This window comes from Cervus elaphus, chromosome 4 (genome assembly GCF_910594005.1).
Source record: "Cervus elaphus chromosome 4, mCerEla1.1, whole genome shotgun sequence".
Taxonomy (NCBI): Eukaryota; Metazoa; Chordata; class Mammalia; order Artiodactyla; family Cervidae; genus Cervus; species Cervus elaphus.
The window spans coordinates 36,292,642-36,309,990 of NC_057818.1; the positions used below are offsets into that span (position 1 = coordinate 36,292,642).

A 17,349-nucleotide genomic window follows, 5' to 3' on the forward strand; every position below is an offset into this window, starting at 1 on the left:
GAGCGCGGCCCGCTGAATCCCTGAAGCAGCCGCGGCCTCCTGCTGGCCGGAAGCGCCGCCGCCCGTGAGCCCAGCGCGGAGCCGGGCGCTCTGTCCCGACGCGGCGCGCGCTGTCGCGATCCGGCTGCGGGTGACGTGGCGGGGGCGGGGCCTGAGCGGTCGCGGTGGGGGCGGCGGCAGCACGACCGAGCATCCTGGAGGTGCCAGGCTACCGCGAGGTAACGGGCCGCGGGCAGGCGCGCCGGGGGAGCGGGGCTGGAAGAGCGCGGCCGGGGGCTGGAGGGCCGGGCTAGGGGAGCGGGGCCCGGAGAGCCAGGCCCGGGCCGCGCCGGCGCCGCGTGCGGGATGCAGTCCCGGGAACCCCGCGTGGGCCAGGCAGGCCGCGGGCACGTGAGAGACGGTGCGCGTGAGCGCGCTCCCTCCTGAGGGGAAAGCCGTGCGTGTGAGCGGGACCTTGAGCGTGAGGGAATTGCAGAAGTGTAAGACTGAGCGTGTGAGGAAGACGCCGTGTGTATGTGTGTGAGAGAGAGAGAAAGAGAGTTGGTCTTAGGGTGACTCTGAGTGTGCGAGACGCAGAGTATGAAGGTGACGCTGTGTGTGAGAGAGACCCTGGGCGTAAGCATGACTCCCATGAGTGTGCAAGAGACTGAGAGAGGAGATGGTGAGAGGCCATGAGTGTGAGAGAGACCGCGGTCAGAGTGGCCTCGAGTGTGGCCCTGGGAACACGAGAGAGAGCGCATGTGAGTCTCATGCTGAGAAAGAACCTGTGATGCGTGGGAGAGACTCAAATTGAGCAAGGCTCACGGGGCAAGACTGAGCGTGTGAGCGTCTGAGCCGAGTTCTTTGGGGCCGCGGGGGTCGGGTCTGGGTTGGGGGGGCGCGGAGGGGCGCCTGTTGGAGGGAGGACGGTGTCTCATCTTAAGTGTCTTCACATCCCGTCATCTTGTTCGATCATCTCATGTTAAATGGAAGGCGATATTTGTGAAGCATTCAGAGAATTCTTCACTGAGCAAACTGTCTGGGCACCACTTGTGTTATAGGCAGTGATAAGCAGGAATCAATATTTAATTTAACATTTGTTTTTGAATACCTCTTTGTGCACTGGACTGTACTTGGTAAAAAGAATTCAATCTCTACCCTTGATGGGGGCAAAAAAAAAAAAAAAGTACTGCCAACAAATCTAGTGCCCAGTGGCAGAAAGTTCAGCCATCTGGTGCTTATCACCCAGGGCTGATGGCCTGATTTTGAAGATCTGGGAGGAACAGACTCTTGAAAGCCTGTGAGTACTTCCTGAAATCATTTTCAACTCTCTTTTCTTTTCTTGCTGGGAGGCCCATGAGTAAACGACCCAGGCTGCTTGTGTTGCTGAGGTCCTGCTGTGTGCTGGTGGCTTTTGCTTGCCAACTTTGGTCTCAGATTATCATTTAAAGTTCTTTATATTTGATTTTTCTTTCGTGACAAATATGTGGGAAACCACAAGCCTGATGTTGTCCTATCCCTGTCTGTGGAGGTATTTTTATTACCGCCTAAAAGTAAATACCAGTTATATGGCTGATCTCCCTGGCATTTCTTGGTACAGGAAATTTCCTGACCTGTGTCCTCTGCTTCCTGTTGTAGTCTCCAGGATGTGTGGATACTTTTCTATAAAAGTGACTGAAGTGGTGCTCATGGGACCTGGGACAGAGGGAGCATGCATGTCTAGACATGCATGATTTGAAGTGACCAGGCTAGTTCTCAAAACAGTTGTTCAGTTACACCCCACTGTGGGTGTGATGGGACTTCTCAGTAATTGAGTGCTACCCCTGCTGGGCATGTCAAAATTAGATTTTACAAAAGGAAATAGCATCTTGCTGCTTACCAGGTTCATGTTTTGATAAGTTGCCTCTCACTTTTTGTTGCAGAGATTAATTCAACAAGACAGACACTTGGAATACGTCTGACTGGGGAGACTTCATTTTCTTCTTTGTACCTGACCATTTATGATGAAGTGGCTTGTGAAAGTGTGAGGTTGCTTATTTCCTCACAGGTAAATAAAATTGCTCTGCTCTTCGTTAACTTTCTTGGATCTTTGTGAGTTGTAAAGAGTTTTAGTTACTTGAGTACAATGTGGTTACAATAGTAATGAAGAGAATGGCTCACACGTAATTAACAATTATGTAACACTAAAATTTATTAGATAAATTATATATTTATTATATCTCTTTCTAAAGAGTAATTGTGGTGGTTTATAATTAATGATGCTGGCAATGAGCAAGTAAAAATGGAAACCAAAGCCATGGAAAAGACTAGATATCAAGTATTGTTGAAAAGTGAAGATATCTGTTCATTGTGATTGGGAACTGAGTTTGATCTTGAGTTTCCTGGTATCATAGGTGAGAACTTAAATGTAAACAGTCACATAATTTTCATTATTTGGTAGAAGTACAATAAGTAAATATACATAAATAATAAATATATACACATATAATTTAAGTATTAAAAAAAGCAATGCATTTTCATCGTGAAGTTTTGTAAAACTCAAAGAATTAAAAAAAGGTCCTCTGTGTTGTCACCGCATTTAAGATTTTATCTTTTTCGACAGCATATTTTTTGGCATAGTCATCAATTATAAAAGTTTTCAAATCTAGCTTATAAAATATTCTTCATAATTGAACTGTGAAAGAGCCACTTTTTTCCCCCAGAAAATTGCATATGTTATTTTCATGGTTAAATTTTCATGATATTTTAGTGGTCTGGTGAATTCCTTTATTATTTGCCTTGGAAATTTGAACTCATTATTTGAACTTGGAAAATAGGATAAAAGCTATCAGAAAACTGTGTCTGTGTCCTTACAAGTGGGGTTTAACACTAGTTTCTCAAGACAAGAACGGGTGCGTGGAATTGTTTAATGGAATTTGTCTTTAACAATGATTTTAGAGACTTTTAGAGAAAGGGAGACTGAGACATACACACTCAGGGACACAAGGAAATGTGTGGAGAAAGATGTCAGCCAGAATGCTGAGGAAGAAGGTGGGAGAACGGTGTCAGAGACAAAGGTGTATGTTAGAGACAAAAGGTACATGAGCCAAGGCGTTCGTCTGATGAGCTCTGGAAGCCCTGGACTCCTTTGGTTTCTGTAAACTGCAAATGATTCAGTGTGACTGGACGATGGGAGGGACTGTCTGCAGCAGGGGGTCTAGTGATAAGGCCCTGCTAAGAAGGTTGGAATTGATCCTAAACCTCTCAGGCAGCAACTGAGGAAGGGTTTCTAACTATGCTCTGTACCAACACTCAGTAGATAATAGGGTTATTCTGTAGTGAAACAAAGAGGAGCCAAAGCAGTTTTTACCTGTTGTAAGTCTGTCTCCTACTCCTGAGCTACATCCGTCTCCTTTATGGAGGTAAGCCCTATTGTTGGTGGCCCTTTTTTTTTTTCCCTCAGAATTCACATAATTTTAGTCAAGAACTGTGTTGGGGCCTTCCATTTTCAGGTGTTCTAGATCCTGGCTGATTTTATGTTAACGTGTTCTATTGACGACAGAGAAGTGTCTTGACATTTTCAGCTATAATTGTGGATTTATCTGTTTTTCCTTTCAGATCTATCAGTTTTTGCTTCATGTATTTTGAAGCTATCCTGTTGGAGGAGATACACTTTTAGAATTTTCTTCTTGGTGAATTGACCTCTTTATCGTTATATAATGTCCCTTTTTATCTTCTTACTCTGAAGTCTTTTGTCTGATGTTACTATAGTTAACTCCCCATTTGATTACTGTTTATATGGTTTTTCACCATCTTTTTATCTGTAATTTATTTATGTCTTTATATTTCTAGTGGGCTTCCTATAAATTGCATATTGGATTTTGCATTTTTATCTAATCCAGCAATGTCTGTCTTATAATTGGTGTGTTTAGATCATTTACATTTTGTGTTGTTATTGATGTGGTTGGATTAAAATGTGCCACTTTGCTAGTTGTTTTCTGTTTTCTATTTGTTTAATATGTTCTTTGCTTCTGTTTTCTACCTACTTTTGGACTATTTGATCTGTTTTAGCTGTACTGTTGGCTTACTATTTATACTTAATTTTTTAGTGGATTCCCTAGTTTCTCAATATACATCTTTAATTAATTACAGTCTATCTTAAATAATATTTTTCTATACTACATATGTATAAATATTAAGTTGTGCAGTTAGAATTTGTACACTTTGTAGTTTATATGCAATATCTCAACATATATCTTATATAATACTACATCATTTTCACATATAAGAACCTTACAATAGTTTAACGCCCAGTTCTTTTTTTCTATCTTTGTGCTGTTGTCATACATTTTACTTTTATATATGCATTAACACTGTATTGGTACTGTTTTTGCTTTAGGTAGTTAGATATAATGTAATGCAATTAAAATAAGCAAAAATTATATTTTTAATATTTATTTCAGACCATTTGATATTGTAGAATTCTCTGTTTCTGTTTTTTGTTTGTTTGTTTGTTTTTGTTTTTTTTTTTTTTGGTTGTGCCTGGAGGCATGTGGGATCAAACCTGTGTCCCTTGCAGTGGAAGTGCAGAACCCTAATCGCTGGACTGCCAGGGAATTCCCTGTCCTACAACTCTTAGATGCTCTTCCCCCCCCCCACACCACTTCTGATTCTTAAGGTTTTCATTTCTCTGCTGAAGTTCCACCTCTGTTCCTACATGTTGGCTAACGTTTCCATTAAAGCTTTTCATGTATTAATCATAGTTATTTTCAATTCCCTGTCTCATAGTTCCAGTATCTGGATCATCTCTAAGTCTTGTCCTGTTGATTAATTTGCCTTTTGATAGTGGGTTGTTTTTCTTGCTTTTTTTAGGTGGCTTGTGATTTGTTACTGATTGCCAGATAAAATATGTAGGAAAGTAGAGACTGAGATCTGGAGAGAGGGTACAGGTCTTCTTTTGCTAGCCTGTTAATGTGGGAGTTTGAGTCAGAAATGAGTTGGGTTTGGGTTTTGTTGTTGCTGTGGTTACCTTAGGTGCACTAGCCCCTTCAGATTCCTCTGCTGTTTCCTTGCCCTGTGTGTGTGTGTGCTTACTCACCTCTGACTCTTTGGGACCCCATGGATTGTAAGCCACCAGGCTCCTCTGTCCATGGAATTTTCCAGGCAAGAATACTGGAGCAGGTTGCCATTTCCTACTCCAGGGGATCTTCCTGACCCAGGGATCAAACCCGTGTCTCTTGTGCTTCCTGCATTAGCAGGTGAATTCTTTACCACTGAGCCACCTGGGAAGTGCCCCCTGGCCCTGAGGGTGGATTTTTCTCAGTGTTTATGCTCCACCCTCAGCTTTAGGTCTTCTTGGTGCACCTGTGCCTCAGTGCACAGTCTCCCACAGCCTTGTTGCTGGATGCTTGCTCACCTGGTGGTGGGGAGTAGAGGGGTTCTCTGTTGTCTTGGCTCAGCCTCAGCCTTAGGCAGGCCCTGTTGCCCTGGGTCTGGGGACTGGATCTTTCTGGGTGAGCCTGCCACCTCCTATGGTCTGAACCAGAATTTCCTGCCTCTCCCCCAGCCAAAGAGGTGGTTTTATTTTTCTTTCACTCTGTCTCAGCTGCCTTGGGAGTGACAGTTTTGCCCATTTCCCAGGGGTTTAAGATTGTATTCTTTAGAGAAGGGAGCAGGTGGACCTTTGTATTTTTCCCAGAGCAGTGACTGCTTTCCTCCTCCAGGCCAGCCTGCCTGTATTTCCCGTGAGCACCCACTGAGGTCTCACTGGAGAAAACCCTTGGAGTGTCTATGGCTGTTACTTGACTTTTATTAGTAATAAATTACTAAACTTGACCTTTAGCAATTTATTAAAAATTGTACCTGAATTCTTTTTTCTTGCCTGTATGGTGGTTCCATCGTTCTCCTTCTGCCACAGGTAAGCCAAAGCTTACGTCTCTCTGGGGGTACTCGTTTTTCCTTAAATATCAGTCTCGTTGGTTGGCCTGTGACCTCATCTCGCTAATAACTTCAAGAAAAGTTATAGTTCTGTAGATTATCTGGTTTTTCTTTTTTTTTTTAATCTGGTTTTTCTTGACATTGGAGTGGGAGTGATGCTTTTCTCAGCTTGCTATATCTTAAGTGAAAGTTAAAAGTCAAGGCAATTACATTTCATATTGTTTTAAAATTTTCCAGTGAAATGAGCTTACCTCTTTCTCCCCCTACCCCGTGATAAAATATTTATTTGGTCTTTGTCCACTGTTCTTGTCACACAGCTCCTGAAATTTCCTTATAAGAGCCATAGAGGCATCTTTTGTTATAATATTAGTTTTGTTCCCAGTTCCTCAAATAGCTCCAGATCAATAAAGGTTAAGTGGATGTCTTTTGTTATTTATATAGCAAGCCTCTTCCAACACTCATGAGTCTATGTCAATGAAGTGATTTTTGGAAGCATCTAGATCCTCTAAGGATGGGGGTTGCTTGCCCCAAGAACCAACCCTGTGATTAGAGGGTTGGAAGTTTTAGTTGAGGTCTGACCTCTTGGGAAGGGAGAGGGTCTGGAGGTTGAATCAATCACCAGTGGTCAGTGATTTGATTAGTGTTGCCTTTATAATGAAGCATCCAAAGGGAAACCAAAAGGGCAAGTTTTGGAGATCTTTCCACACCTCTTTCTCCATACCTTGCCGTCTGCATCTCTTCCATCTGGCTGTTCTGAGTTACAGCCTTTACAATAAACTGGTAACCTAGTAAGTAAACTGTTTGCCTGGGTTCTGTGGGTTGCTCTAGCAAATTAATTGAACCTAAGGAGGGAGTAGTAAGAACCTCCGATTCATAGCTCATTGGTCAGAAGCAAAGGAACAACCGGACTTGCAATTTGGCCTCTTAAGTTGGGTGGGAAAGGGCTGTTTAGTAGGATTGAGCACTTAACCTGGGGAATCTGTTGCTGCCTCCAGGTAGATGGTGTAAGAGTTGATTAAACTGTAGCAGACACCAGATCTGCTTGGTATTACAGAACTGTTTGGTAGAAAACATAGACGTCTGGTATCAGAAGTCCAAATAGAGTACCTGGTAGCCCCAGCCCCTCTCCCTGCCAGCTAGGGTGGTAAATAGGGTGATAAATAGGCAAGCAGGTTTCTCTGCTTGCCTCCATGTTGGGGGTGAGTGAAAAAGTGCCACCTAAGTATCTTTACACTTTTTTTTTTTTTAAGGAATGTAAAGGAGGGGAGAAAAAGACCTTTTCCCTTCACCCACTTTAGGTTCCTTGGGTGGGGTGTTGTAAATTAGACTGGCAAAAGACAGACTGACGAGAAAAACAATCAAGTTTATTAATATGCATAGAGCATACACATGGAAGCACTCACTAATGAATGAAGACCCTTCACCTGACTCTCATGTGAGACGGTAGGCTCCTCTGGTGTTTCCTAGTTTTGTTTTCATGCATATCTGGGCTCACCTGACAGATATGTGAAAACAAATATTTTCCCACGTGCTTGCAGAGAGTCACCTTCATGGCTTGGTGCCAGGAATGAAAGGCAAAGTGGTGCTGCCTTAAAGCCAGGCCTCATAATAAGCAGAAGTAGGCTGGCTCAACTCCTCTGGGAGTGGGGGAAGGGTTATTAATGGCCCCAGAGAAGCTTTTTCACTTGGGCTGAGGTCTAGACTCTGGAGTGGGGCTGGGGCAGGTAAGGCAGGAGTTTTGAGTGGGTCCTGTGGAGATTGGAGTTTTCTACTCACTCTTGAGTGGCTGTGGTTCACTTGCTCTGAGCTCCATGAGGCAGGACTCCAGCATACCCATTTTTGTGACTAGATAAGAAGCTTCTGGGAAGATGATGTACTGTTCCCATTCTTATTCCTGGAAGTTATCTCTGTGACCTTAAAGGACTGACTCCTCCTGGGTGGAATCAAGTGGCTTATCAGATTCTTTCCTCCTGAAGATGAGAAAGATGAACTAGGGGTTGGGATCTGAATTCCCAGTTCCTAGGGCACAGGAATTGAGGGAGAGAGAAGGCCTTGCTGAATGCAAGGTCAGGAAGGTGCTTGCCTTCCTCTGACAGATTCTGGGTTTTTCATCAGTAGGTTGGTATGGGATCCAACTTCCTTGAGGTTTCTGGACTGGCCCCATTGTTATCTAAGAGTAGCAGTGTATGTATGTGTGTGTGTGTACATGTACGTGTGCACACCATCTCCCTACAGTTTGCCTTCCAATGCCAGATCTGTGGATAAGAGGAGCCTTACGGTGTTTGTTTGGCTGTCAAGGTTCTGGGTCCTGTTATGGGGGAATCTCTTTGCACCCCTAGGCGGTAGTGAGGGGTGTTTTGAGGAGGAAAGCAAATAAGCCAATAGCAGATGAGTCTCACGTTAGGGTGCCCCCTGGATGCTCTTTCTCCATCTGGTCTTATTATGTTATCCCTCTCTTTAGGGCACTTTTGAAAAAGAAAGGTGTTGAACGGGCAAGCAGCAGTGTGGGAAGTAAGGTGAGTGTTGTGAAGAGCGACACATGGTATATGTTTTCATGGAGTTTCTCTCCTTGGTCCAGTCTCTGCAATAGTGTTATGCCCTTATCTTTAGCATCTTCCTAGCCCTTCCCATCACATGTTCTTGTTCTTTGCTGGCCTGAGAGTAGCTATATACCTCTCCACATGTGGCTAGAGACTGCAGAAGTGCCTGTTTATGTTTGGGCAGAGGTAAGACGGCATGGAAAGTGAGAGGCCTGTCAGGCTAGCTAGTGCTGGGACTTTGGTCTTCTCTGCAGGGCAAGTTTGCAGGTTTTAAGTTGGCAAGAACAGAGCAAAATAGAGAATTGCCTGACAGTCCAATGGTATGGACTCCAGGCTGTCAGTGCTGAGGGCCCAGCTTCAATCCCTGGTTGGAGAACCAAGATTCCACAAGCTGGGCAGTACCACAAAAAAAAAAAAAAAAAAAAAAGCCAAAAAACAGAGCAAAACCTACATCTCAGGGAGAATTTATGCTATGGATAAACCTAATGTTAGCCTACCCTGGGCATCCTTTTGGAAGTCACCATCATATGGTGCCCGAGCCCTTTTGGCGTCTCTCTGGGAGCAGTGGAGGTCAGCCTGCCTCCGTTTCTCTGTATCCTGTGGTAGGAACTGAGACAGGCTCATTGTGTTTAGGTTTGTATATGAGTCACACGGTCCCTGCATAAGAGGTAGGAAGGGAAATCTGCCGGCTTGGCAGGTCTAAACTAGAGCATTATCAGCCGTTACCCTAGACTGACAATACTTATATTCTTTGCCAGGCTGCAGTAAACACAGGTGTGAAAGAACCACTTGCCATGGAAGCCAGGGAGCTGGAGAATCCCACACCCACATACCATCTCATTCCTGAGGCCAGCCAGCCCAGGGAGGAAGAAGGTGACCGCATGCTACCTCAGCAGGCCACAGAAACTATGCAGCTGAAGAAGGAGATCTCTCTGCTGAATGGCATCAGCCTGGTAGTGGGCAACATGATCGGCTCAGGAATCTTCGTCTCACCCAAGGGTGTGCTGGTCTACACGGCCTCCTATGGGTTGTCGCTGGTCATCTGGGCTGTTGGTGGGCTTTTCTCCGTTGTGGGTGCCCTTTGCTATGCAGAACTGGGGACCACCATCACCAAATCTGGAGCCAGCTACGCTTATATTCTTGAGGCCTTTGGGGGCTTCATTGCTTTTATCCGCCTCTGGGCCTCGCTGCTAATTGTTGAGCCCACCGGTCAGGCCATCATCGCTATCACCTTTGCCAACTACATCATCCAGCCCTCCTTTCCCACCTGTGAGCCCCCGTACCTGGCCTGCCGTCTCCTCGCTGCAGCCTGCATGTGTAAGTCTGAGGGCTTACTGGAGGAGTGTGTATGGGGGGTGATTTTTACAATGCTAATAGTAATTTATATTTGAACAGCCTATTTTGCTTTTTTGTGTATGTATTGGGAAGAGAGGCATCTTAACTTTTTTGAAGAAGCAGTTTCACCGAAGTCATTTGTTCCTGAGATTGTGAGGGTAAATGATAGGGATGGGAGAAGTTTGAACCTGTCTGTGGCTTTTGGTGCCTCCCTTTCCTTCCACTTTTGGCTGTCCCTGATTTCTGTTCCTTAGTCTACGTGACAGATTGGTGATTGCCTTATATTTATCTTGTCAGATGTTTAGATTGGTGTCAATATGGCTAGTTGTAACTTAACCCAGGAAAAATCCCTCAGTGCTGAGGCCTTTATTCTGCTACTCCAAAAAAAAAAGTTATTTTGCTTCCCCCCTTTTAATCTTAAAACAGTTTAAAGCCATCAGTGAGGAAATGGTCGTCTTTAGACTATGGGGGTCCCAAGACTTTCTATCCTGTCGGCTCACGGTGAAACCACTCCTTCCTGTAACTTCTACTCTCTGCAGGCCGATCTAAGCAGCAGGCACCACACCAAAATGGCTTTTTCCCATTGGTGTTTCAGATTTCTTTATGCAGACTGTGTAAACAAGCTCCTTCTGCAGCTAGTAAGGAAAGTGGCTTCTTCCCTGTATTTGGATTTCTGAGGACAGAACCTGAGAGATCCCAGTGGATCTCTCTTTATCTTCCTTTTTCTTATGAGGTAGTAAGGAGGGATTTTATGTGAAATCACTGGACGGGAGAGAAGATTATTGTGAACTTAGTCCAGTAAAGCTAGTGTTTTAGCTGAGAAGTGACCCAGAATTCCCTGTGTCCCTTAGCACGGTGCTGCCAGAGGCACTTAATTATACTGTTTTTTTCCATATCTTTGCTTGCAGAACTTTGGCAGTATGTGCGGTTTATCCAGTGTTAAAAATAGACTGACAGTACCTTGGAGTTAGCAGTAAAGAATTGTACAATATGCTGTGCTTCCTGACTTTAAGGAATTTATTAAAGGCAGATATTAAAGGAAAGTCTTCTACAGATACCCCTGGGAGGAGAGAAGGTGGTTACTCAGCTGTGTATCTGATAGGGTTTCACCAGGGGTCTCTAGCCTGACTGAGGTCTCTAAAAAAGGCAGTAATTTTCTGATTATAAAACATGTTTGTTCGCAAGGATGATATGCAAATTTGCGAAGTGTTCCAAATTTTTCGATAATCATTTGTTAAAAAAAAAATATGTTTGTTAAGAAGAAAATTAAATTAGCCTCAAATCACCTGTAATCTACCCCAAGATGGGAGTACTTTTAATAGTTCAGTCACATTTCTTTCTGTTATAGAATTGGAACCATATTTTGTATATAACTTTATATTATACTTTTTAAACTTAGTATATCATGAATTTCCCTCCCTTTTGTGAAATGTTAAAAGAAACATTTTTAAAGTAATATATATATTATTTTATTATATATATAATTATTATTTTTATATTTTACTATTATATATATATTTACTATTATATATTTATATATATAAAGTATATATTACTTTATTATATATATAATCTTCTGTTCTATATATATCTTCTTTTTATTAAAAGATAATGCATAGACCATACAGACAATTAGAAAAATGCAAAAAGAAAATTAAAATCACCCATGATTTTACCTCTGAGAGAACTATTGTTACTATAAATATTGTGTGAAATATCTCCCAGTATTTTTTTTTTCCTGTTTATTCATCATTTTTAAAAAGTACCCTTGAGATCAGAGCTTCCCTGGTGGCTACAATGCAGCCTGCAATGCAGCAGACATAGATTCAGTCCCTGGGTCAGAAAGGAAATGGCAACCTACTTCAGTATTCTTGCCTGGAGAATCCCATGGACAGAGGAACCTGGCAGGCTATAGTCCATGGAGTGGCAAAGAGTTGGACACAGCAATCCTTATGATCACACTCTCTGTGATTTGTATATTGCATTTAAAAATTTTTAATATTAAATCCCTTTCATCAATTGTTGCTAGAAAACGTGATTTGGGACACAGAAGTAGTTTCCAGACAGTGTAATGGTTAAAATCATAGACTCCCTAGGAGTTCCCTGGTGGTGGCCTAGTGGTTATGATTCTAGGCTTTTGCTGCTGTGGCCTGGGTTCAGTCCCTGGTTGGGGAGCTGAGATCCTTCCTGCGAGCTGCTCTGCCTGGCAAAGAAAAGGCGGCAGTGCTGGTGGTGGGGGGCTTCCCCAGTAGTCCAGTGAGACGCCTCACTTCCACTGCAGTGGGCATGGTTTGCTCCCTGATCTAACTAGGATCTAACATCCTGCATGCCATGGGGAAGGGAGTGGGTTGGGGGAATTATGGGTTGGGGGACTGGGGAATCATAGGCTCCCATGCTATACTGGGTTTGATTCCAGCTTTACCATTGAGTAGCTACTGAACTAGGAGGAGATAGTTAACTATTGCCTTAGTTATCTCGTTTGTAAAATGGGAATATTGATTGTACTGTTGACTGAAAAAAAATATGCAACCTAAATGTTGAGAGTTAGGTTTTATTTGGCAGACAAAACTGAGGATTTAAGCCTGGGGCACAGCATCTCAAGATAGCTTCTGAAGAGGTAAGGGAGGAGCCAGGATATATAGGAATTTTTGCAGCAAAGACCAGTAGTTGGAACATCAAAAGATTACTGTTTGTTGTTTTTTTTTTTTGCCTCGAGGCATGTGGGATCTTAGTTCTCTGACCAGGGATTGAACCCATGCCCACTGCAGTGGAAGCTCAGAATTTTATCCACTCGATCACCAGAGAAGTCCCAAAAGATTACTATTAATTAAAGAAAACCAGATATCCCAGGTTAAAGAATTTAGTGCTTTTCTATTTATGAGAAAAGTCAGGGGTCATTAACATCCTTCCTTTGATATGTACCTCTGCTTTCTCATCCTGAGTCTCCTCAGGGTACTCTGTCAGGGAGTGGCTGCCTGCTAGTTGGTGGGCATCCTGTTTCAACCTGAGTTCCCTCAGGGCTCCCTGAGGGGCAGCTGTAATGGCTTGATGGCCACAGCATCCAGTTGTTTGGCTGATAGGGCAGGCGATTTTTGTTTTTGTTTTTTTTTTTCAGTTTGTTGATAATATCTATCTGAAAAGATTGTTGCGAGGAATAAATGAATCAGTACACATATTATACTTCTCCCTGCCTGGCATGTAGTGAGTGCCTTATAATATTATTATTAAAAATAATGCTGCTATGGGAAATCTTTGTGTAGAAATCATTTTCAGAGTTTTTTTCATATTCTAATAGGGTAGAATTATGTAAGAGAAAACCCTGTATCTAAAGAATTAAACTGTTTTAAGTTTCTTTGTGTCTTACCCGGTTACTTTTTAGAAGGTTTTATGAATCCGTACTCTTTCTGAGCACCTGTGTCTGTGCATTGGTCTGGTGATGGCTTCAGTATGAATTCCAAGAATAACTAAGTCAGAGAGCTCAGTCGTGTCTGACTCTTTGCAGCCCCATGGACTGTAGACTGCCAGGTTTTTCTGTCCATGGGATTCTTCAGGCAAGAATACTGGAGTGGGTTGCTAGTTCCTTCTCCAGGGGATCTTCCCAACCCAGGGGTTGAACCCACATCTCCTGCATTGGCAAGCGGATTCTTTACACAGTGCCACCTGGGAAGCCCTAAGTCAAAGGGCACTTCTGTACATCATTTTTCATATAAAGAAGATTTTTATTTGTTAAATCTTTTTTTCTTTATGATTTTTCCCATTGTTTTTTGTGCTTAGAAAGCCTATCTCCACACTAGGAGCTAATTTTTTGATTGGAGGAGAGTCTTCATCTGTTAGAAAATGTGGTTATATCATGTAACTTCTTTCATTTAAATGTACCTTACTCAGATTACTCAGTATTTGAATTCCTGAAAACCTGCTTTCTAGAAACTAAGGCTTTTCCATAAAGCAGGCCTGAGAGCAGGAACTTGTCAAAGCTGCAGCCAAGTTGTTAAAACCTTGACCCATCCTAACAGACTAGATTTTAGGGCTCAGTTTACTTTTCTTCTTCGAAATTAGGGTATAGAATCAGGCTAAGGTATCATCCAGCTAAGCTGGGTTGTGCTGGAGGGAGCCTCCTTGGGCAGGGGTGGCACTGAGAGCAGCCTGGTCTCAAGAGATATACATGGGAAGAAACCGATTATGTCATAATTAGGGCAAAAAACAAAGATCTTCACTGAGTCCATTGTGAGGCTTGGGTAGGAGAATTAAGTTCATCTTGAAAGTGAGATATGACAGGGATTCAGGTTGTTTATTGAAGACTGCCTAAAGAAGTTATATCCATGCCAGGGTGGACAGTTAAGGTTCCATCCTAGAAGAAGGGGTCCAGGCAGTCTCCATGTAGCTAACTCTAGGTTAAAGCTGCAAGCCTATGACTCACAGACCAGACTTGGTTCACACATGTATTGGGCCATACAGTGTTCTAAACAATTTTGAATTACTTGCCAACATTTAAAAATCAGGACTTGCCCTTTCTCTTGAAACATCAAGAGTTCTGGCAAACTTGGACCTATATTCCATCCTGACACAATCAGTTGCATTTGAATAGTGGTTACTCCTCTAAATGAACCATATAGTCTCTTGTTCACCCCAGTCCTCCACTCCCTCTTATTTTGTATCCAGACATACTTGTCTTTGCTCATTTATATTACCTTCTTGGGTCCTGAAGGCACTGCTGTTTTAGATCATGTCTTCTGACAACCCCCCACCCCAGTCCCAGGTTACACTGGTAGGGGGATAGATCCAAGCAGGTTTTGTTTTTCTTTAAAATTTCAGATTGTCTTAACTACTCATTATATCAGAACCGTGGTTCTCAATTGGAGGTGAGTTCGCTCCCCAGGAGACATTCGGTCTGGAGACAGTTTTCGTTGTCACAACTGCTGGGAAGGGATGCTGCTGGCATCTAATGGGTAGAGGTCAAGGATGCTGCTGCTGACCATCCTATAATGCACAGGACAGCCCCGCACGACAGACTTCTCTGGCCCAAAATGTCAATTGTGCTGAAATTTAGAAACTGTCATTCTCCTCGTATATTCTGGGATCTTGGGCTCTTCTGTGGTTAGTGGGACCTCAGGCTGCCCACTGAACTCAATATGCTTGGGGCTCTAATTCACTTATGGGACTGTGGGGGCAAATGGCACTTCTTGAGGTTCATAGTTCCTTTCTCTGGCCAGGTGACCAGCAGTATTCTTGGTAACCCAGCTGCTCAGCATTGTAGGAGTACTTGATTTGCCTACGAAGTGTGTGTTTCTGGCTTAGGTCTTGGTGCATTTATCTTTGTGGGATCCTGTTATATAAACTCAAATACATCATTGAAGAATATTTGCCATGAACTGACATGAAAGTCAGTTCATTACTGACACTTGGCATCAGCAGAGGTCTGCTCGCAGCTGAGACTCCATTGTCCCCAAGGGTTTATTTGGTAAGGCTGACAAGGAAGGAGGAGAGGAGGGGAAAGAAGGAAAGGGACATAGTCAAGGGTGAGACTGCGGTGAGGAAACACTGTGTGGTGTCTGAATGGCTTCCTATTGCCTTTTGCTATCTTGGACTCATGCCTGGGTAGGGTTCTTTTTTTTTTTTTCCTTCTGGGCAAGGTTCTACTCTGAGCAGGAAGGCTGCTGTTTCCTATTTTGGTCAGTTGTTGTTACGGATAGACAGCTTTCATATTCTGACAGTAACAGGCCTGAGGAGGACTGGTCTTGACAACAGTTGCTCAAAGGTCCTGGACTCTGACTCTATATATAATTTGAATGTTTTGATAATAAGACTCAATGTGTATACTTGTGTAATTAAAAAAATTTTTAGAAGGCAAGTACAGATCCATACACATATCCATACACGTGCCCAGAGGCAGCTTCTGATTCTGGGAGCTCCATTTGGAAGGGTTTACTTCTGGACTCTTGTAGAACATTTCTCTCCTAAGAAACTCGTAGATGTTTGTTTCTGCTTCGTTTTCTTTTCCCACTTTGTCGTTGTTGTTCAGGACTGTACTCTATCCTTGAACGCCCCTTCGTCATACCCAGCTTGTTTGTGGGAGGAATTGGGAGGTTCCCTTTCCTTCCAGTACTTATAGGAGAAGGAAGCTGTGATAATTGGCATAACTAGAACTACAGCTTCAGATGCTAGGCCATCTCCTTATCAGCAAGAGGTGCAGTTTTGTCTGAGGGCACATGAATTAATCAGGATTAGTTTGGGTTTCAAACAACTGAAAACCAAAAGGAACATGGCTCAAGCATATTGAAATTTATTTCTCTCACATGTTAAAAGTAGGCAGTATGGGGCAAGTAGGCAGTGTGGGGCTGGTAGAATGACTTCATAATTCTTCAGGGAATCATGTTCCTTCTTTCTGTTTTATGGCTCTGCCATTCTCAACATGTGACTTTTGGCTGATGGTCAAGGATGGACACTCAAGTTCTAGTCATGTCTGCATGTGGCCAATGGGAAACACAAAAAAAGGAACCTCTCTTCAACTAATAAAAATAAATGGAAAAAAAAAAAAAAGGAACCTCTCACCCATCAAAGATACTCCTCTAAGGTCTTATTTATGTGAAACTTTGCTTATATCCCTGGGTTAAGCACTTAGTTACTTGGCCATACCTGCCTGCAAAAGGGGCTGGGAAATGTCATCTTTAATTTGGGCAACCGGACTCCAGTTTTAATTTCTATTACTCAGGGAAGATGGAAGAACAGATATTAGAAGATACATAGCCATCTTTGCCACAAAGAATTTGGGGATTGTTTCTGCTTAGGGATTGGGTCTGGGGCTTCCCTGGTGGCTCAGATGGTACAGAATCCGCCTGCAATGCGGAAGACCTGGGTTAGATCCGTTGGTTGGGAAGATCTCCTGGAGAAGGGAATGTCAGCCCACTCCAGTATTTTTGCCTGGAGAATTCCATGGACAGAGAAGCCTGGTGAGCTTTAGTCCATGGGGTCACAAAGAATCGGACACGATTGAGTGACAAACACACACACACAGGGGTTGGGTCTGGATCTGCTTTTTGAGTATTTCCCAGCAATAAGCACCTAGAGAGCCTGAAAAGACCCTCACATGGGTCCCACAGTCACTGGTGCAGGTTTTCAGCAAAGAAATGAGATCAGGGAAAAGGGAGGACTTGGGTGTTTTCATTGTGGTTGTTGAATTGTGGCCTCCAGGCTCAGCCTGGTTGTCTGGTGCTTGAGCTCTGATAGGATCCTTGGTGCTGGATGGGAATGGGAGTTCTGGGAGGCAGGAGGGATGGGGGTCAGATGGTGAAATTTTGTTTCTTAATTAGAATGAGGAAAACATTTGAGGTAGTTGGCTTTTGCTTGGTATGCTATTCTTGGAGCTTTGTGTTCTCTGGCATGGCTGAGAGGCCGGTGAAGCAAGCGAGGCTCCTGGGGCCAGTACTCGCAGGTTTGCCAAGCTATCCTGTGACAGTGAGTGCCTCCTTCACTTTTGTGTCATAGCCTCCTTACTCACCTTACTCTACTCTTGGCCCTGCTTCCTGGCTACACGTTGTTTTAAATGAAGTACTTTTATTGAGAAAGAAGTGTATGTGCATGG

The 17,349-nt window shown here is 43.3% G+C and overlaps 1 protein-coding gene across 4 annotated transcripts in view; it reads left to right on the plus strand.

Moving 5' to 3' along the window:
- The first annotated feature begins 75 nt into the window (after window positions 1-75).
- Window positions 76-17,349, plus strand: part of SLC7A6 (solute carrier family 7 member 6) — a 32,170-nt gene continuing 14,896 nt past the window's right edge. The window contains exons 1-4 of one of the 4 annotated variants that reach the window (XM_043898882.1): window positions 76-218; window positions 1,902-2,026; window positions 8,357-8,411; window positions 9,194-9,752. In XM_043898882.1, the coding sequence (XP_043754817.1) occupies window positions 9,230-9,752 (523 nt within the window). In that variant the 5' untranslated portion in view covers window positions 76-218; window positions 1,902-2,026; window positions 8,357-8,411; window positions 9,194-9,229. Of the gene's footprint in view, window positions 219-248; window positions 401-442; window positions 480-1,010; window positions 1,280-1,901; window positions 2,027-8,356; window positions 8,412-9,193; window positions 9,753-17,349 lie in introns of those variants that run through there. The other 3 variants (XM_043898884.1, XM_043898885.1, XM_043898883.1) reach the window with 3 other exon arrangements.